We start from the raw sequence: 22,485 nt of genomic DNA on the forward strand, positions 1-22,485 counted from the left end.
AGCGGTAGAAAGTATAGGGTATTACTGCTATAATAAATAAACCTAGCTTTTCATCCAGTAAACATCGGTTGTAGAAATCTAGTATCAATTACGTTGATACTTTATCTAACTGATACTGTACTACTTTAAGGCGCCGACCTTAGATTGTTTGTTTGTTTTGTTGTTCATTACGAAACCCAACAGAGGGTTATCTGCGCTGTGTCCATCGCAGTGATCGAGCCCCGATTTTTAATTTCTTTTTGCATTTTAATTTCTCTATCTTAGCTCTGAGCCGCCTTAGGAGACCGAGCTTACGCTGTTTCGTTGTTCAGCGCAAAGTTGCACAGGGTTAGCTGTGCTGTGTCCACCTATAGGTTCAAATTCCAAGTTTTTTTAATGTTAAAAGTACTCGAGCATACCGCCGACCACCGAAGGAGCCCGAAACTCGTACAACAATAAGTTTGTTTGTTTTTCAATTTCGCGCAAAGTTAAACAAGGGCCATCAGCACTAGCCGTGCCTAATTTAGTAATCTAAAACTAGAGGAAAAGCAGCTAGTCACCACTACCCACCGCCAACTCTTGGACTACTCTTTTACCAACGAATAATAGGATTGGCCGTAACATTATAACGCCCTCACAGCTTAGAGGGCGAGCATGTTTGGTGCGACCCTCAGATTAGAAGTCGAAGGCCTTAACCCACCTGGTCATGCCGGGCCACGAAGAGTTATACAATATTAGTACGTTCTAATTGTCGTTACATGGATCGAGAGTATAAAGATAAGTTGGAACCGAAGTTTCGTAATTATTCAGTAAACACTGCGCTCGTTCGAAACTGATAGATGAATCGGGCTGACAGTAGATAACTTACCAAAGAAGACTGTTATTTGTTTTATCTTCGGATAAAACGAGATAAACGTAAGAATAAAGAGCCCACACCTTTATTCGTCGAGTGCTGCTTGATACAAATACGAGTATAATAATACTTTAGTTCTGTAATTTTGATAAAGTCGGCATAACAAAAGGGGGTAAAAAGATAATCGTAAAAAAATGTTTTAAAAAACATAAAATTCATTCACTCAGCAGAGTAATATAAATGAAATAAAATGTTTTATTCCTCAAAGTGTTGGGAATCTAACACATAAGTTAAACATTTCCAGTTTCTAGAACATACGATTCCTGCATTTCTTCAAGAACAAACTTTTATTTTACCTTTTTCTCAGTAGCTGTCAACAACTTCTGTGAGTAAAATTACATTTATTAAACTGCATGTTGGATCGATTTACCAGATGAATTGTTTGTTTGTTTGTTTGTTTGTTTGTGTTGAATTTCGCGCAAAGCTACTCGAGGGTTATCTGCGCTAGCCGTCCCTAATTTACCAGTGTAAGACTAGAGGGAAGGCAGCTAGTCATCACCACCCACCGCCAACTCTTGGGCTACTCTTTTTACCAACGAATAGCGGGATTGACTGTCACATTATAACGCCCCCACGGCTGAAAGGGCGAGCATATTTGGCGCGACGGGGATTCGAACCCGCGACACTCGGATTACGAGTCGAACGCCTTAACACGCTTGGCCATGCCGGGCCTACTAGAAGAAACAAAAAATGTGAGGTTAAAAATGACGTCACAATGGCTGGCACGGTCCTCAAGGAGAACTGCTTCTCTTTTACTAACGAATACTGGGACTGACCGTAACTTATAACGCCCATATGACTAGGGACGCGAGCATGTTTCATGTGACGAGCATTCGATCCCTTGGCTCTCAGATAGCGAGTCGAAAACCCTAAACCACCTACCAATGTCAGGGCCACAAAGTGTGTTATACTTAAAGACAGTAAAAGTGATTTAACACTGCTTTGCATTGAGATCTAACATTTAGAACACTCTTTTTTATGATATGTCACAGAAGATCCACCTCCTTCGCTTTTGGTGGTATGTACTCAAGTTCCTATTTGAATGTATTATTTTCTTACACGATTAATCGTGTAGAAATGCGAAACAACAAAACAAATCGAAATTGTCTTGTTACTAATAAAATGAAACGTGCGATTTTATATTCCATTTACGGTTACTTCTATTGGGCCCGGCATGGCCAGGTGGGTTAAGGCGTGCGACTCGTAATCTGAGGGCCGCGAGTTCTCATCCCCGTCGCGCCAATCATGCTCTCTCTTTCAGCCAGGGGGCGTTAAAATGTGACGGTCAATCCCACTATTCGTTGGTAAAAGAGTAGCCCAAGAGTTGGCAGTGGATGGTGACGACTAGCTGCCTTCTCTCTAGTCTTACACTGGTAAATTAGGGACGGCTAGCGCAGATAGCCCTCGAGTAGCTTTGCGTGAAATTCAACAACAACAACCATACTTCTAATGTAGTGATTTACCACATATTCAAGTAGTGGAGGAAGGTTTGCAGTCCTCAAATTAGCGGTCTGTTCTCAATATTTTGTGAACAAATGTCTGTAAGGACCAACTGGAGATTAGTGTAGGAATTGGTAGCTTTTTTTGCTTGAAATTTAACTTTTGTTTAGATTTGGTACTGACGCTTTCTTTATGTTGAGATGGGTTTAAGAAAGAATGTGAAATATATGTAAAAAAAAGAACTTATGACGTGGAGTTAGTTTGGAAAAAAAATTACTGAAGAGGAAGAACACTTAATACACGCAAAGGGAAAACTGTAGTGCAAAAGGATCTATTCAGCACTTTGAATTTCGCGCAAAGCTACACGAGGGCTATCTGCGCTAGCCTTCCCTAATTTATCAGTATAAGGTAAGAGAGAAGACAGCTATTCATCACCACCCACCGCCGACTGTTGAGCTCTTCTTTTACCAACGAATAGATGGATTGACAATCACATTATAACGCCTGAAAGGGCGAGCATATCTGGTGCGAGGGGATTCGAACCCGCGAATTACGAGTCAAGTCCCTTAACCACTTGGCCATGCCGGGCCTATTTTTATTATATTAATTCTGAGTATTATTATTGTGAATCTATCTTTACAGACATAACTATTTTTCCATAAAATAGGTAAGATTAAAGTTACAGTCTAGTCAACAAACTGGTTTTCAGAGCCTCGATCGAAAGTATTAATTAATAATAAACGCTATAAAAGCGTATTTTTTAATCACTTCACAAGGTTGATCTGTCAAAAACTTATTGCAACTCACCGTTTTTCTTTTATTTGATGGGCCCCGACATGGCCAGGTGGGTTAAGGCGTGCGACTCGTAATCCGAGGGTCACGGGTTCACATCCCCGTCGCGCCAAACATGCTCGCCCTTTCAGCCGTGGGGGCGTTATAATGTGACGGTCAATCCCACTATTCGTTGGTAAAATAGTAGTCCAAGAGTTGGCGGTGGGTGGTGATGACTAGCTGCCTTTCCTCTAGTCTTACACTGCTAAATTAGGGACGGCTAGCCCAGATGGCCCTCGAGTAGCTTTGTACGAAATTCAAAAAAACAAACAAAACAAACTTTATTTGATAAATCCAGACAATAGATAGCGCTGTACGTGATATAATTTTTTAAACTACGTGTAACTAATGTACGAATAAAGTTTTAGGCCATCTGTACCGACACTCTTAATAATTCTTACGCTTGTTGTAAACAGTTTGCTTGAAATTATAGTTGAGTACATGTTTAAACCGATTTTTAACACCTGTTTTCAGTGTTATAGCTCCAAAATATTTTCGTCTTTCACCAAGAGGACACTACGGCCACCAACCGAAGATGGCAGCGACCGTCATACTTACATTGTTGTCGTGTTTCGTTGCGGTCGTGCTGTTTGTAGAAGCGGCGCCTATCACCGGTAAGGAATAACCAGTGTATGGCATTTCTTATTTTTTAATATTCTCACACAAAAACGAAGTTTGTTGAAAATAACCAGAAGTGTACTACATCATATCTCATTTATATTAATATAAAAAAACAAACTAGCAAAGCAATAGTCCTTGTTAGGACCAAACAAAAACGTTGTTTTCCAAGGTCCAAAACGTATTGAGAACAAAAAACGTTCTTATCGGTTCATTTAGAATTGCACGTTGTATTTTCTCGACTACCAATTCCAATAATATTTTCACGTTCTGTCATTCAGGAGACAAAGCTACGATTGTGTCTGAAGTTGAAGAAAACGACACCAACGCAACTTTCCTCGATATTAAGCACGTGCAGTCTATTAACCCAGATTCATTCAACTCTCCCAAAGTGTGGATAAAACTTGAAGAATTCGTCAACAAAGCTAAAACGGATCCTTCTTTTTTGGAACTTCTTTTAAAGATTTTGATGAAACTTGGCTTCTCTTACAGAGAGGTTCAGGACCTCCTCACCAAAGGAACTACTAATTGGAGAGGAACAGATATCACTTTGCAGGACGTTTCGAAGTTCTGCTGCCCACTAGGACTATGAGCAGCGGGAAGTGACTTTTTGAAATGTGGATTTTAAGTAATTGCAAGTGCAAACTTCGTGGCTTTTTTTGCTATCAAATAATCGGGAAGGAACTTTTTTTTTAGTACAGTATTGATTTGTCTAATTCTTACCAATCTTATTAATTTTGATACTTGTCTCAAACGATAATTTTAGAAAACCTTGTAGACAACCGATTAATTAAAAAAAAATTTCATAAGGTCAGTAAACCTGGCCGACGTGACCAATTATTTCCAGGAAATTAATATTAATAGAACACGTGTCCAATTTAACACAAAATTAGGTCCATCTTAGCCTAGTGGTTAATTAGTTGTTAGTTTTATAAATCTATACCCATCGAGTTAGCTGCCGTGTCCATTGAGAGGGATTGGACACCGAAATTTACTGTTTGTTAATTTATCGCTGACCAACCGAGAAACATCTAGGGTTTAGCGTGCCGGGCTGATGATCATAAAGTCTAAAGCCCGAGCCACAACACGTACTGCTGCACACACACCACACTTTCATATGTAGAGGTATGAATGTAAGTACGACAGACAGTTCTGCTACATGGGCGGCTATCGATGGTAGCAAGTTACGTTCCTTACCAAAAGTTCTACATTAAGTACAAGTGTGGTTGAACCAAACGAGTACCTTACCTGGACATATATATATCCTAGTTTAATATTCAGTACTTCAAGTTTGAAACACGTAACAAAATATGATGGTGATAGATTTCTATTAGTAGCGAATCTTCTCCCCCAAATAAAATTCAGCGATTTGAGCTTGACCCCCCACAGACTGACTGTGGAACACATAGTATGAACTGGGACCGAACACCAAAATCACCCAGTAATCTACTGAACGTGTGACATGTGATGGAGGTAGGTTATTAGAGATTATGGGTTCGACTCGCTTTCTTCTCAAATTTTGTACCGCTTTAGATAAGTACAAAAATGTACACAACAGTACGACAGTTAAATTTTTTTTATTAATGTATATATTTTAAACGAAACGCTTTTGAAACAAAGTTACACAACTTTATCGTTATTCATTATGTTCATATCCCAGTTTCCGTTCTATCACATTCGTATTTAAGCGTTTTGTAACATTATATGCACAATCAGTCAGGCCCGGCCTGGCCAGGTGGTTAGGATGCTCGAGTCGTAATCCTAGGGTCGCGGACTCGAACCCCCGTCGCTCGAAACACTCGTCCTTTCAGCCGTGGGGACGTTATAATGTTACGATCAATCCCACTATTCGTTGGTAAAAAAAAAAAAAAAAGTAGCCCAAGAGTTGGCGGCGGGTGGCTATGGCTAGCTGCCTTCCCTCTAGTTTCACACTGCTAAATTAGGGACGGTTAGTACAGATAGCCCTCGTGTAGCTTTGCGCGAAATTAAAGAACAAAACAAACTAAAGCACTATCAGTCTATAGATGGCCGTGCAATAGGAAGGTTGTTTTCAGCTTCTGATTGGCCGGATCTTAAATCACAAGGTTACCCGACTAATGACTGATTTAAGCCTTTTGTCTTAAAGATGAATTATTATATTCATTAATACAATTACGTGATTAATATTTTTATGTTCGAGTAACCCAAGTTACGTAAGAAGGAAATACAAAATTGTCATGTTTCTTTAACCCCATACTTCGACAACCCAAGTCCATTTCTTCATCGATATGTATCTTTTCATATAATACAGAAAACAAAAACACTCCATAGTTATACTCAGTATTAAATTTAACTTACTCTCAGTGACGAACAAAACTAAACAATGAGATATCTATGATGTGTCCACCATGAGTATCGAAACCCAATTTTATCAACACAAGCCTTCAGACTTGCCACTAAAAGGCGCTGGGTATTCAATAGGTGAAACTGCACTCCACAGGCAAAGGTAAAAATTTACTTTTGGTGAATAGAAAAATATATTTTATGATAACTTCAGTGTCGGCCACAAACCAAGGATTTACAAAAAGTTGCGATTCTATTTTTTGTTTGAATTTCACGCAAAGCTACACGAGAGCTATTTGTGCTATCAGTCCCTAATTTAGCAGTGTGACACTAGAGGGAAGATAACTGGTCATCATCACCCACAAAATAACGAATAGTGGGATTGACCGTAACATTATAACGCCCCCACAGCTGAAAGGGTATGTTTGGTGTAATGGGGATTCGAACGCGCGACCCTCAAATGACGAGTTCAGATCCCTCACCACGTGGCCATGCCGGGCCTTCAGAACGTCACGATGCAGCGTCTTTAACTTTCGCAAACATCAGATTTAATTACTGGCTTTATTCAATCTGGGAGGAGTTATTTTTAAAAACGTTAGGTGTAGTACATTATGTGCACGTGGTAATTTCTTTTTATGTATCCGGCATTTTATATTAAGAACTCAGTATCACATAATAACCAAATGTAAACAGAAATCTTTTATTTTCCACTTCTTATAAAAAACACAGGAGGTAACAAATCAGCAGAGGAAAACGTTGTTATGAAATGGTGACCATTATAAAATACTGACGAGAAAACATTAAGTATTCGTTGTCATACCCTTTACGTCTTCTTTAGAACACGATGAAAAATATTTATTCAAACTATGATATTATTTAAGAAGTTTATTTATTATGTATGTTTATCAGTTACGATGGTATTTGTGACTATGAAAATATGTAGCAACGTGTATATATGTATATAAACAAAGCAAAGCCAAGTGGTACAAAGTACAAATATTATGTTCGAAAAGGTTTGAACGACGTATCAGCTATTTCAATCTATTCGAACTGATTTGCCGTTACTGTCTAAGATTTAGAGAGGCACAACATTACAAGTAACTAGTAACCCAAAGTAAGTTCCTGACAGACCCTAGATAAAACTGTTCATAGCTGATAATTCTATTTCTCAGACATACTGGTTAAGTAACTGCTAACCCTAATTCTGTGTCTGATACACATCATGCGTACAATTGGTAACCCTAACTATTTCTGAAAAACGTTCATACAATTGCTGGTTGTTACGTCTTATTTCTTAAGTACATAGACTTTAGAAACAGAATCATAAAATTATTATACAAAATAAACGGGAGTTTAAAGAATGCAGATACAGAAAGCCATGTGTTATTCGTAGTCATTAAATGCACTGGTTAAAAAATGAAAAAAAAACAACCCATCAGGTTTTAAGGTTATAAATTTACTAAAAAACAAGTTAATGTAATATTGCATTACCAATATTCCAATTCTTACCAATGACACGAGTTCACGAAATTGTTGAAAGTGACTAAATTATATAGTAGTATGAATAGTTTGCTTTTCTACCAACCTGACCAAGAAAACTTAAGTAAAGCTTACACTTATGTTCACATAACCATGAGTACGTGTTATTTTTTTTTTATTATTATTATTGGTTCATCACTGTATAGCAGCCATTTCGTACGTTTCTGATTGGTTGATTAAGGTGTTCTGTAAAGAGCAATTTGTTAATACTTTTTTACTAATCTCCCTCTTTCAACATTACTACTTAGTAACTATATTAAAACATTGTCTCACTAGGGGATGTGTGTATATATTTGAGTAAATCTTGGAAAACCCTTTTAAAACTTAAACTCCCATGGAAATGTTCACGAATTCTGCTGTAGCCACGAACATGTTTTAGACTAATACACAAAAAAATGTTAGTTTGCAGGGCATTATGTCAGAACATGGCTGATGTTAATTTAAAAACGTTTTTTTCTTAACTAGCCTTATACAGGTTTACAGCAGGAAGAACATGAAGGCACACCTTCAGATCACCACTAATTAGGACTAACAAATCAACACTAGAGCTCACTGAGTCAACTGGACATGCAATTCATAAAAACAGCCAAGTAGAGCCCAGTGGTTCGTATGTCAGACTTTGGAGCAGAGAATATGTAGTTTGCACCCTGTGACTGTAACTTAGGGACCACAGGTGCATTATAAGAGTGACAGTCAAGTCTCACTATTTAACCTGACAGCAGCAGTTCAAGAGTTTGCAGTTCATGATGTTGGCTAGTTATACCTTCTCATTTAAGTCTATCACTTGAAAAGTAATACAAACGGCCCTGGTTTGGCTCTCCTCAAAATCTGACAAACAAATTCAGGAAACCTCTGCTACAGTGTATTAAAGCAGTGGCATACAGCACACAAGGTGTGATGTCAATTACAAAAGATTTGTCATCAATTATCATCAGTTGTGCAAACCACTAACCTACAGATCAGATCAGATTTAACCATCACATCTAAAATTCACTGAAAAAAAAAGATATTTTACCTTTATTGGTAAACAGTAATGTTTGTATTCTTAGCAACTGTGATGTTGGGAAATACCAAAGAGTTTGGACAAGAATGTAGAATGAATAATTTTGTCAATGATTTTGAGCAAATTTTTATCAATTTATTTTTTAAAGAGCCTCTTTGAGCTGTCTATTACGTCCACCAGGTAGGATTAAGACCCAGATTTTAAAATAAGGAAATATGTACAATAAAATAAGTTCTCCATACCAAATGTAGCTCAGACAGAAGATGCTACACAATAAAAGTTCAATTATAAATTCTTCCAAACAAAGATAGAAAACTACAACATCACTTTCTAAATACATTTATACCTGCAATGATTCAAGACGTCAAAATACGTTGCTCGATTTGTTCCATTTCAAAACCTCCTTTTCCGTCTCAAAACAGAATAATATTTTTAGCGATTGAGTTACTATTATGAACACACATTTTTTACAGAAAAACAAGTGTATATATTAAAATACAAACCAAACAGTATTCTAAGTGCAAACTAGAGGGACACTCAATAGAGTGCATACTTCTGTTATGCAACGTTGATCATATAACGACTCTCGAAAAATACGAAAATGCGTCTGTATGTCTTCATCAACAGACAATTTATAGCAGGACAAAGGGGGATAATATTGTACGTGTGTCCACAAAGTTTCATCAAAATCCAATCATTTTAGATTGAGTTATAGAGCAAAAACAGTGTGAAAAATCAGTCCCCCATGTTAACGGATAGAGATTTAAAAAAAAAAAAAATGTGACCTTTAACCTCAACAAACTAATCACTTCGAAGTTGGGCCATGGTCCAAATGTATAACATTTTTTGTTCGAATCTATTCATCTGTTTGAGAAATTTTGCTGACAAACACACAGGAGTGAAAAGATGACCTCTGTCCACCTGCAGTGGCAGAGGTAATAAATCCACTAACTACAAACACAAGAGGTAAAAACAAACAGAAACACAATATTAACTTAATTAAATACACAAATACAAATATTTTCACATGCTTATTTACAAAGGATAAAATAGAGATTACATAATACAGTCCTTTAGCACATGTACACACTTACTTGAATATTTACTATAATACACACATCATGCTATCTTTTTGACCAGAATTAAGTCATAATGCAAATGAAACTTTCGTTTTTTTCAGTATAATTTCATGGAGAAAATAGAACTAAACCTTCACAACAGAACTGAGGAAAAAAATAATTTATTACAACCGTGGTTTCGCCAGTAAAGATATGGGAGTATTATGGATATAGTAAGTGATGCATTTTTGTGAAACATACAGTTGTCTTGTTTTCTTCCCAACTCTGTAAGCATGGAGTTTCACCAAATACTGATGGTTTAAAAGTTTCAATTATATCACATCTTATTGTAAGGAAAGGTGCATTCCATCCAGAAAAAAAAACAAAAACATTGATTTTTAAACCATAAAAATGATTTGTTCATGGCATTACATTAACCAACAACTGTTCAGAAATTTAAAAAGCAATGACTGGTACAACAAATATTTAGAAATGAAACAGTAAAGAAACTCTGAGTTATTAGTCTTCTACAAACATTCATTTGTAATTTTATTATTGCTAGGTCATCTTTGAGGTGCTATTTGTCAAAGGGGAAAACACGACCTCTCTGAATTGGTGAAACAAAACTGGAATGCCCCTCACAACAGCCATGACTTGAGATCTAATTCAATAACATATTAAAGAGTGTCTTTTTGTGTACAGGGAATAAATAAGTGGTAAACACATTGCTTTTCTCACTTGAAACTATAGAACTAAGAGTCAGACAGTTGATATATTTCTCTCTTAGGTCTGGTAATGAGCAAAGTTAAGACTAGAAAACCAGACAAGTAAAACCCACTGTCTAACTAGAATCCACGATTTTACCCCTAAAATTACAAATAGTATAAAATGTACATTATAGTAACTTTTGTTTTAATATATTAGCCTAATTCTTCACTTCTTTACTATATTTACTAAGTCTCTCACGGTATTTTGTAATTCATCAAAAAAGTCGTGTACTAGATACAATGTTATTACCTGAAGGCAATTGTTCCGCCTGCTTTTCCAGTTTAGACAACAGTTCACGAAAACGAAATCGCCTGTGTGGAGAAACATTATCTGCATAGTTTACACATGAAGACTGAAGGAGTTTCACTTTATCCAACAGCTGCATGACATTCCCACTACTTATAGAAGTAGCAAGTTTTAATGAATGTATACTGTTTTCAAGGGCAGTGGAGATTTCCAATATGGTATCTTTACTTCCAATGCTATAAAATTCTTGTTTACTGGTCTGCTCATCTTTGGTGCCCTGTGATGATGGAGAACTTTCAACATCTTCCTGGGGAGAAACACAGGGCCTGTCAACTGTTTTAGAGGGCCTAGGACCTGGAGACATCACGGCATGAGAATCCTTTAATGATGATTTCAATGGAACCACAGGTTTAGGAATAACTGGGGACCACCGATCTTCAGTTTCGCTGTTTTGAGGGGAAGTTTCTGATTCAGTCCCAAATTCTCCTTCATGAGTGATTTCTTCTGTGTGTTCAACCATTGGTGATGCTTCAACCAGTGTTTTTGGTGCAATATTCTCCTTAATATAAATTGATGAACTTACAGATTCATTGCTCCTGTTTATAACGATTTCTTCTTCTTGTTCCAATGACTTTGTTTTCTCTATTGGTTGATATTCCATACTCTCAGAGATGATAATACAAGGGCTACTCATGCCAAGCTCCGATTCTTGTGTGGTGCTCCTTTCTAAATTTGTAACACTTCTAGAACTATGTCTCTCTTCTCCCTTCTCTACAACCACAGATGGTTCATTTAACTGGCAGAATATTGCCAGTTCATGTTTATTCTCTTCCTCCAGAAGCTTACATTTCAGTTTTGGTAAAACTTTATTAGTATCATAAATGGAAGTTTTTTCTACATCTTCTTCAGGTCTACTGAAGGGTACATAAAAATGAAACTGCGATTCCCCCGTTCCTTTTACCCTGTTTGAGCTGATCTGCTCAGAAAGCTTCGCTCCTTTCCGAGAGCCTAGCATCGAACAATTTACAAGTTCAGATTTTAAAAGTAAGTCTGGAGAAAGCAAACTCTTTTTTGGACGATTTGTTGCACCCAACTGTTCCTTGGCCTTTTCTGAACATTGTTCCACTCCTTCAGCGATTTGGAAGGATGCATCTCCTACTTCTATAGCCCTTCTTTCTTTCAGTTTAAGACTTTCAAAATATTCTGAGACTAGATGAGTTGCTGGGTTCTTCGTTGTTTGACTAATGTTTTCCACCTTGGCAAGTAAAGAGGCTTTATCTTCATGTGTAACTTCCCGTTCTGAGCACATATCCACAAATTCTCTTACAAATGAGGGACGTGAAGGAAAACCTATACGTGGCAATGGTGAAGAAACAATATCAGGAGATACCTTGATGGTTTCTGAATACTTCTGGCCTTTTCCCGAAAAAAATGGACTATCTACACTGGTACTCCAAGTCAGTGCTGTTATAGTGTTTGGACATTCTAATGGACTCTGACCAAATTTCTTCTCAGTCTTCCATCTCAACTGGTCATCTACTGAACCACTTTTTACAATTGGGAATTTTGGAGTTGGTGATCTCTCTTTGGGTGTTACTCTTACTGATATTTGTAAAACACTGGAACCAAAAGAAGATGACAATGACCGAGATTCAACAGCTCTGGATTCCAAAGAATCAAAAGTTCTAGTGTAGCTATCATTATGGTTTTCAAGTCTAGTTTCAGCACCAGAGTTTGAAGAGTTGTCCATACCAGGTTCATGGTTGTTTTCAGTTTCTGAAGATTCAGAAACAATTCCCTTATTTTTCCCATCCCGAGAAGATTTGTGACCTATCCTTCGACTTCTAGGTAGCCTAGGAGATAGAGAAGGCTTTGAACTAAGATGTCTAAAGTCTGGGATAGATTCACTTTCATATATGTCCTTGTTCTTATAGCATGTAAAATCTGACGTTTGTCTATGTAAACAAACTTGAGATGAACTATTAACACCCTCTTGTCTTTGCCATCTTGAATGTGGGTATTTTGAAAAGAAATGAATTCCAGTCTCTGGTTTATAAGCATCTATATTGCTAAAATTTTGATTTTGTGAGCACTGGTGCACAGTAGAACTTTCCAACCCAATATCATTAAACATTTGAGACTCACTTTCCATAAGAGGTTCAGGATACTTGGTTCCAGCATAGACACCATGTTGTCTGAGTGAATCCAAATATGCTCCGATTCTTGCTCCTTTGGGAAGTGTACCATAACGATTAATGGCTCGTTTCACATTTTGGACCTCTAGAGCTGCAACTTGCAGTTTCTTGGGTTCTTTTGTTTTATTTGAAACACTATTATCTTTTGTATTATTATGTTGCCGATTGTTAAGACAGTAAGTCTTTGCTTTTTTCATTTTGTGCTGGTTCAGGGATACTGCTGGAACACTAGAAGCTGCAGTATGAGCATCCGATTCGTCGGTGCCTGGAGTTTCCCCCGTTAAATAACCATGTATTTCCTCACTTCTGTTTACTGCCCTAACTTTCTTGTTTGAGATATCAATCTTATTTTTACCCATTTCCTTTCCCCCAATAGTTCCGTGAGACTTGTCTTCAAAGGTACCGGTTCGTTTTGATAGTACAGGTGCTGACTTGTTACAAGGACTACATCTTCGAAGTTGAACAAGTGTAGATCTAATAGGGATGAAGGCCTGGTGTTTAGAAGAGCCTTCTCTGAGACAACCTAAAAAACCAAAAATGATGATTAACCAGAGTTAAATACTAATTGTGCACAGAATATTTAATACCTAACTTTAAGGTTTACTATCTGCATTACTTTGAATGCATACGAGGTCAGCAATCCAACAGCAAATAAAAAACAAAAACACTGCATTCATCAAATAAAACCGATTTCCTGGGCATTTCAACTTTATCAGATTTTGGTTATTTTTATGAATAAAAGGTTTAAACAAGAATTTCCAACAAACCTGAAAATTATTTTGTATATCAAACAATTTTAACCGTTCAACTATTTAGCTAGTTACACAGATTCAGCCTCATAACTACTTAGCTACTGTAACAGTTAAAGTAGCTTAATTTCATAACTACTTTACACAACTCATACTTTCCTTTGTTACCTGAAGAAACTTGGACAAGTTTTAGTCACTTTTTAATGTGTTACTAGACAACAGCACAAAACATTACATTATCTTCCATACAAGTCTGCAAAACATTCAGTATTTTAACATATTTGTTAACACAACAACAGATTTTTTCCACAGATTTCTGAAAAGCAAAACAAACATTTATCGAAATTTGGCCTTTTTCCAAAAGTTGTAACCCTCATTTGTATCTGTAAAACCAACAAACAGCAACCTGATTATTGGTTTGTTTTGAATTTCATGTAAAACTACATGAGGGCTATCTGCATTAGTTATCCCAAATTTAGCAGTACAAGACTAGTCGTCAACAACCACCATTAACTTTTGAAGTACTTTTTTGCCAATGAATAGTGGGATTGACTGTAACATTATAATGATATAAGACAAGAGGGAAGGCAGCTAGTCACCACCAACTACCATTAACTCGTGAGCTACTTTTTTTTTTTTATCAATGAACAAGTGGGATTGACTGTAACATTATAACGTTCCTCTAAATTATGCCACCTACTTACTAAAAATTTAAATAAAATATTTCACCTACTATATTAAAACCAAAGACTATGAGCTACTACAGGTTAGAAGCAAACAACCATTTCATAGATGCTGAACTATTTTAAGAAAGCTAAACACTAATGAAGTATTTATTATTATTATGGTACAAAGGATGTCAAAAGAAAGAAAAAGGTTAAAAAAGAAACCTTGATCAGCTAACGGGTAATCCTCATTACGCTGATAAAGGCTGGATGACTGTTCTCCATACACTCTGCAAGGTACTGGAATGTTCTTTTCTAGCTGCTTCTCTACTTCTACAGAAGGATTGACACATGCAAGTTTATATACAAAGAATGAGAGATCAAAGCTGGAAGAAGACAAGAACAAAAAGTATACATGTAAAAACGGCTCGTGATGATGACTGAAGAAGGTTGAAACGTTGTTCGCCTCCTCTCGTAAAAAATTTTCTTAACCCAAACGAGCCGTGTTTACATATGTATTTTTCTCTACAAGTGGGCTTTCTCGACATCACTGAAGAACAAAAACTGACTCATTTATAATGTTACCTGAAAGTTTAAGTTGAAGAAGTGAAAAGAAACTAGGTTATTACAACTTCAGATCTTTCTTGGGTTAGTTTGGAAAAATTTGAAAGAAAAATCCTTTATCCACTTCAGTGAACCTTCTAAGAATAATTCGACTATTCTACTTTACTTTTGGGATAAGAAATAATTAATATGTATCTTACCAGTATAAACAATAACTTATCTTGAAACTTTGACTAGTTTGTTTGTTTTTGAATTTTGCGCAAAGCTACACGAAGGCTATCTGCGATAGCCGTCCCTAATTTAGCAGCGGAAGACTAGAGGGAAGACAGGTAGTCAGAAAGTTTGTAATAGTTAGAGGAAATTGTCTATTTTTTCATGTTAAAATACTTTTTGTTCATTATTTAATTAAATACAGATTAAAGATTATTTTGTGTGTTACTACCATAAATATAAATAAAAGTATGGTTAAGTGTTATTGACAGTTAAGAGCAAAAAAAAAAAAAAGTACAGTAGTCAGTCAGTTTTTAATTTATTATTATAACAGTAACTAAAATATCAAAATAGAGTTCTGTTTAGGTTAGATTATGTTAATAATAATAAAACTATAATAAATATATTTCAAAAGGTATACATGCAAGAAGCTCAGAGTAACTTATGGGTAATGTAAAGCAATAACCCAACATAAACTGCATGCTTCTGAAGTGATTCACAACTTGTAAATGCATGAATAATAATTAGACACTGTTCATATGGTAATAAAACAATAAAATCTAATAACAACAATTAAATGTATACTGTTTAAAGCTACTTCGGATAAATGAATGTAGTTTCATGTTACACTTGTAGTAATTCCACAAAGACAAAAAGAGAATTTAAATTTACAGTGGAACCCCTCAGATTCGGTCACCCCTTGAAAGCAGTCATTCAATCACAGTCCCTTTTTTTGTTTATATAATCCCTAATTATGTACAGTGGAACCCCTCTAAGCGGCCACCCCTTGAAAGCAGTCATTCAATCACAGTCCATTTTTTTGTTTATATAATCCCTAATTATGTACAGTGGAACCCCTCTAAGCGGCCACCCCTCAGATTCGGTCACCCCTTGAAAGCAGTCATTCAATCACAGTCCCTTTTTTTGTTTATATAATCCCTAATATGTACAGTGGAACCCCTCTAATCAGGCCAGTTTGTCTCATTCCTGAAGGTGGCTACTTTAGAGGGGTTCCACTGTATTTCAGTTTTTCTTTTTGGTGGTAAAATTTAGCAAACTTGTGTAAAGTTAGAATAGAAAAAAAATAACAGATAAAATATGAAAGTTTTACTGAAAACAAGCATTTCAAATCTATTTAGAAGATTTTAGAGAATACATAAAGGAAATGCAAGATTGTTTAGACAGAAAAATATTTCAATCTTAACATGAAAATCACTTTGCACATGGACAAATACTTCACCAAAACTATAATTATTTGTGTGTGAAAGACAAGAGGTCATGTGGTTGGTCAAATTGACCCAGTCTGTATGGAGAGAATTAGAGAGGAAAGAGCAACATGGCTCTGCCACACAATCCAAACATGGCCAATTTTGACACCAAAAAATTTGTGAAAAAACACATAACATATAAAAACTGTTTATATCACCACTTGGGACATACAAGAAGGTACCTGTGTACTAAATGTCATGCAATTTGGTTGATATATACGTCAATAGTTGAAAAAGACTCCTATAGCTCTTTCCTCACTGAAAAACACGAGTAAAAAACAAAAATTTCAAAATTGTCTACATCTACATTTATACTAAACCTCATGTAAATTGGTCAAAATATTAACAAAAATGAACCATAACACCTAAAATTATGCTTTTTGTGACCTTATAACCCCCAAAAATAACAGAAACAGCATTTACCATATTTTTGTATGTATATTTGTAAAACCTGTAATTGATCAAAATATGGCAGATTGCCCAGAACCCCCCCCAGTTTGTTTTCTGTGAAGTTTGACTCTCCCCATACAAAAACATAACAAAATGGGAAAAAATTCAACTATTTGCATATCAGAGTGCATGAAAATGTACATTTGTGTCTATTCCAGTAAAAGTTGTATCCAGTTTTATGCCATGGTAAAGACAAGTGCCAACATATATTTCTAATTCCCCCTTCGACTCTTCTGGAAATAGATTTAAAAAAAAAGTTTTTTTTTTTAATTGAGCTTTTCACATATTATACTTACACATTGGTGATTTTATCGTATTTCTGCACAAAATATTCTCAATTAAAATAATTACTTATCTTATTTCAGTGAACTTGTAATGAAGAATAGAAATGATTCTTTTCTCCCCAGTGTTTCCGATACACAATTCAGGCTGAATTCGAGATATTAGGGCAAGCAATATTTGCAGCGCCATCTAGTGAGCACATATTGTAATACAAGTTAACATGCAAATATATTTGGATAAATAATTAAAAATACGGCAACAAATGGTTTGCCCAGATAAACTTGGTCAAGTATTCTTTGAAAAGTAGAGGGCACCCAAATCATGGGATAAATTACTAGGGCTACCTCTGGTAAGCAGCAATACACCAAAGTTTATTATACTAATATTTAAAAAGTAGTAATCAGTTTGGTTTATAACAGGATAGTATCGTCAGTTAGCACTAAGTCTATTTCTCACACAATTATATTAGCAAGAAAAAAAAATCTTTAAACTCAGAGTTAGTGAAAAGATTTAGTAAACATATTTAATACCTTAACCTAAAATGTGTGTAATTAAATTTTGGACAGGTTTTCAAAAAGTGTCTACTATCCACTATTAAATGGAAATCAGAATTTGACTTCTTTGAACACTTTCAATATCTAAATATACTAGTTCCACTTCTGCTTGGTGAAGTATGCACATGCGGTACTAAGGTGGGTAATTTAAGGGCGTGCGAGCAGCTCAGTTGTCTCACTACAAGGGAACGTTTTTACAACACAGTTGGGTAGACCTGTTGGTCACACAAAATGGCCATAAATGCCAAGTCACCAATTACAGAATGAAAATGGTTAAGATGAAAGAATTGGCTAAATTTATTATTATTATTAAAAAATCTGATGTCGGTTCACAGTATACTTTTAATGGTTACATTTGCATATCTCGATTAGAATAGTTAAATAATAATGTTTCTCCATAATTTTTTTCTTTGTCTAGTTTAATATTAAAGTATTTACTAATCTATCTATTTTATTTTAATAAATCAACAAATTGTTTTTAAGTTTTTAATCACACAAGAAAATAAAATCTTACCATTCTACAACTTACCTTCTGTTATGCTGGAATTTTGGAACATTGTCTCTAAAGTGTGATGAATATATTCAAACGTTGGCCTTTCTAGAGGCTCCCACAACCAGCCTAAAACACACGAAAAAAAAACTTGATATATAAAGTTTTTCCAAACAGCTGTAACATAACCTCTTAACCCTTTCCTACAATTGGATTGGGTGGAGTTTACAGCTCATGCCATCATGTTTTGTAGATTGGCATTCAAAATGTACGTCAAAAATATGTCATTAAATTGCAATTTGTAATTCAAAACTTAGTATATGTACTTTTTTTTTTTTAAATTATAAAGAACGTTTGTTTTCAATAACTAAATATGAATTTTTGCATGCTATCCGTCATCATTATTACCAGCTTTTGGTAAGATTACATTTTATGACACCGCAATATAATGTATGCAGTTTTAACCAATTAGAAGCTCACATTACCAATATTGACAAGCTAGAACATAACATAAAGAGTCTCATAGCTTTTCTATCTGCCAAGATATTATATTCAGCCAACCCACCACAGTGGCTCCACCCACAATTTCATCTTTTGAAAATACCTGTTTACCAAGCTCTGTTTCTCTTATGTGTATGTTTATAACCAATCCAAATTGTCCATTTTGAACTATGTAGCCCTGTCAGTATTCCTAAAGTGTTTATGTGAGGAGAGCCATTATAACTATTGATGAGTGAAATATAAGATTAAAATAGGATTCTGATCAGAAACAAGACCCAAATACAACTTAGTTAGAAAGACTGATAAATTTGTGTGGATTTTTATAGTATCAATGTAGTAACTTATGATGTTTAGTTCTAAAAAGGCACATATAAAAAGTTGTCTACATCCTCCGCACGTGAATTTTGACGAGGCTTAGCCAGCACAATGCACGAGTGTAAAACACTTTATAACAATGTAGGTTGTAGGAATCGTTGCTTTCTATATATTACTTTCATGTTTACTGTTCTACATTTTAAGAAAAATATTTAAAATTTTAACATTTATTTGTAAACCGTAATAATATACGAACAAAATGTTGCTATTTTACGAAATACTGGTACGCTATTACTTGTATTAAGAAAAGCAAGATATATGTACTTAATATTTTACAGTGTTTCATAAGGGAAATCATGGTTTATGCTGAATTATCGAGGCCACTTTCAAGCATTTTTTGGAAGCTGAAATCTACATCAAAATCAATCAGATTCCACCAAAAGTTTATAAAATTCCTACTTGTTCAAAGTATGAACACAGAGTAAACAGAATATTATTTACTGTGCTTGACTCTGCAGCACACATTAGGGTTTGATACCACTATATATTCTGCTATTATAATAATTAAGTTCTTTTGCAAAAATAAAGGTCCCGTTTCAAGCAATCTGTAGCCCTCCAAATTAACTTCAAGGGCTTTCAAGAATGCACATGCATCCTGCAACTTGTGCATGTGAAACTCATGTTACAGGGCGTACATGGGTAATTTAGATTGATTCTCCAATTTTTTTTTAATTTTTTTTTTTTTTATGGCAGTTACGAGTCAGTCAATTAAACCAGCACTCTTTAACATTAGAGAAGAAAAAATAAACAGATAAAAAGTAAAAAAGTTGATATTTATTTAGGAGGTTTTAGAAGTTAAAACAAATAAAATGCGACACTTTTCGGATGAAAAAAGTATTTTTTTTTTTTAATCTCAAAAATCAAAGTCGGTCATTTTGCACATTGATTAGACAATATTCCAAATGTAAACATTCACAAACAAATATTTAACTAAAATACTGATTTGAAGAGCTTCATTTTTTATGTACAAGTGTCTTGTAATATTTACCGATATTCTGCAAAACGTTTGTGAAAATACACATATATTATCACAAGTTATAGTGTGATTAATTGTCATGGCTACTTTGGTGGTTATGTAGCAGGCTCAACGTACCCAACACACAGTTAAACACTGTCCTAGATAGGGATTCCTTGAACCAGCCAGAAACACACAAAAACATTTTATATCATGCTTTACAAAGACACAGTAACATGATCCTAGATAAGAAAAATATATTACAAATTAAATTTCAAGTATACTAAATACAATTTATGAGGAAGGAAAAGCAAGAAACAAAAGGTACGTGAAACACACACGTGCTCACCCTTACAGACATTTTTAAATTAAGCCTAACTGTTAAATTGTAAATGTAAATAAAGTGGTCAACATAAATGTGCAATTATGAGCTTAACCAGTAGCAGATTTAATATTGTGTGGGCCCAGAGGCTAACAACTTTGTGAGCCATACATCCCATGTCATTTTTACATAGAGTAAAATTATCATTAGGTCCTCTTTAAGATCATGGGCCCTGAGGCCAAGTTCCCTCTAGCCCCTACCTAAATATGCCACCGAGCTCAATGTAACTCAAGTTTTACAATGCAGCGACAGCAAAAATGTCCAATTAAAACTGAGTAAATTTAGAGTTATATTGTACAACATCTTTACAGACAGTATCAAAATTAAAAAACTTAAAAGAAATAATGCCCTTACACTGCCTCATTAATTCATAAACCCTTAGTGGACACCCTGATGGGCACTCCATGCGATAACCAGTTTCCAGCATATGATAGATATCTGTCAGCTCAACCCCAGGATAAGGCGACATTCCATAAGTGGCCAATTCCCACAGAAGGATGCCAAATGCTACAGTGGAAAAAAATATATATATATTATATTATATTTTTATATGTACTATAGCAAAGTATTTCTAATAAACAAATAGTAAAGGGAGGTTACAGAGTACTTACAGTGGTCAGTGTTGTTTACATGATTTATACTGGACATTCTAATTCATGAATATATTAATTCAACTCTAAGTGTCAAGGCAAAAAGAAACAAAAAATGATATATAGATTCACGAAACAAGAAAACATGCATTAACATTCTTGTATGTAAAACTAGGTCTCTTTTAAACACAAACATTTGTAAATTATATGTTAGGCAGGGGATGGATTTAGATAAAATAAAAATATTACAATATCTTAGTGTGTGAAAAAAAATGAAAACAGGATTATTTTTTCCCCATTGTTGCTTATGATAACCATGAATAAGCAAACATGCCTTCAAATTATGATAACTGAATTAATTTATTTTTCCAATATAAAGTGTAGGCCCATACAGAAAAAGTGATCATTTGCCAATGATACACATGGTTTTGTTATTAGCTACTGTTTCTCACATAAATTAATTTTTGTACTTTATATAATAACGAAAGCCTGTGAACCATACAACCAAAAACGAAGTTAACATCAAAGTTAATACATATTCATTTAAAAAGAGATTTTCATGCAGACTAAACGAGATGTGTATCAATTTCATAGGTTTTGTTTGAGAATTAAACTATTTCTTGTCAAAATGGTGCACACAAGATGCTGAACCGAACAAAGGAGGAATAGACTCCATACATCCAATTAAGATTATCCACTGAGAAAAAAAAAGACAACCATGTATCAATGAAATTACTAGAGTGAAATGGTGCAAACCAAAACATCCGGACACTCAATTCACCAATCAGATATGGACTACTACATTATACACACTCTGGACTACTTTAAGTGATATGAACATGATAATAACTTAAAGAGTCAATTGCAGCCTGAACAGGATTTTCACTAAGCAGTGATTTTTTTTATTGATAGCCTAACTGGAATGAAAATATGTACAAATACAAAAACTTGAGTTTTTATATGACTCGGTATCTTCACTCAATCATCCTTATAGTTACGGCATAGGAACCAGAATCACATTTCACCCTTCAGACAAAAAAAAGTTGCTACTGTGCTAACTTATGGCAACGGACGTGTCGGTAAGTGCATAGGAAACAAGCTGTACAGCTGAGACGCATTTTAAAATTAGTCAAACTGGTTTACTTAAACTTGCTCTGTACTAATTAGACGTATCACCCGTTGATTGTTGATAAAGTTACGTGTCCGTAGTGTTGTGCGGAACATTTCACTCTTAATAACTAGATTACATTCAGCTTTGAAAACCACATTTTAACAGTTTGTAACCGATATCAACAACGACCATTTGCAGACTGAAGGCAGAACTCGGGAAGACGTGTCTCAGAGCCAACAAGATTAAGTTGTTTGATTACTTGTACGACCATAATGCAGAGTGTATTTCTCAACAAAACAACAACAACAACACCACAACATGAATTTAGTTTTCAAAGAAAAGAAACTTTTCTAAACTGGGGTATTCAGGGATACTGATATCTCTGTTCATTTACACCTTGCAATAAAATTCTTATTGACTTTGTGAG

General features: G+C 35.2%; 1 protein-coding gene and 1 pseudogene across 2 annotated transcripts in view; one reads left to right on the forward strand and one right to left on the reverse strand.

Moving 5' to 3' along the window:
- LOC143247641 (uncharacterized) lies at positions 1 to 8,891 on the forward strand. Its single transcript, XM_076496002.1, has 3 exons — positions 1 to 18; positions 3,674 to 3,777; positions 4,063 to 8,891. Exons 2-3 carry the CDS (start codon positions 3,699 to 3,701, stop codon positions 4,371 to 4,373), a joined length of 390 nt encoding a protein of 129 aa, XP_076352117.1. The 5' UTR covers positions 1 to 18; positions 3,674 to 3,698; the 3' UTR covers positions 4,374 to 8,891.
- Positions 6,781 to 22,485, reverse strand: part of LOC143245938 (uncharacterized) — a 27,797-nt pseudogene continuing 12,092 nt past the window's right edge. The window contains exons 7-10 of the transcript XR_013025708.1: positions 20,712 to 20,864; positions 18,184 to 18,273; positions 14,552 to 14,659; positions 6,781 to 13,435 (exon numbers count right to left, since the gene is read on the reverse strand). The product of XR_013025708.1 is annotated as an uncharacterized LOC143245938 (transcript). The remainder of the gene's footprint in view (positions 13,436 to 14,551; positions 14,660 to 18,183; positions 18,274 to 20,711; positions 20,865 to 22,485) is intronic.

Source organism: Tachypleus tridentatus, chromosome 3 (genome assembly GCF_004210375.1).
Source record: "Tachypleus tridentatus isolate NWPU-2018 chromosome 3, ASM421037v1, whole genome shotgun sequence".
In the NCBI taxonomy this organism is placed as follows: Eukaryota; Metazoa; Arthropoda; class Merostomata; order Xiphosura; family Limulidae; genus Tachypleus; species Tachypleus tridentatus.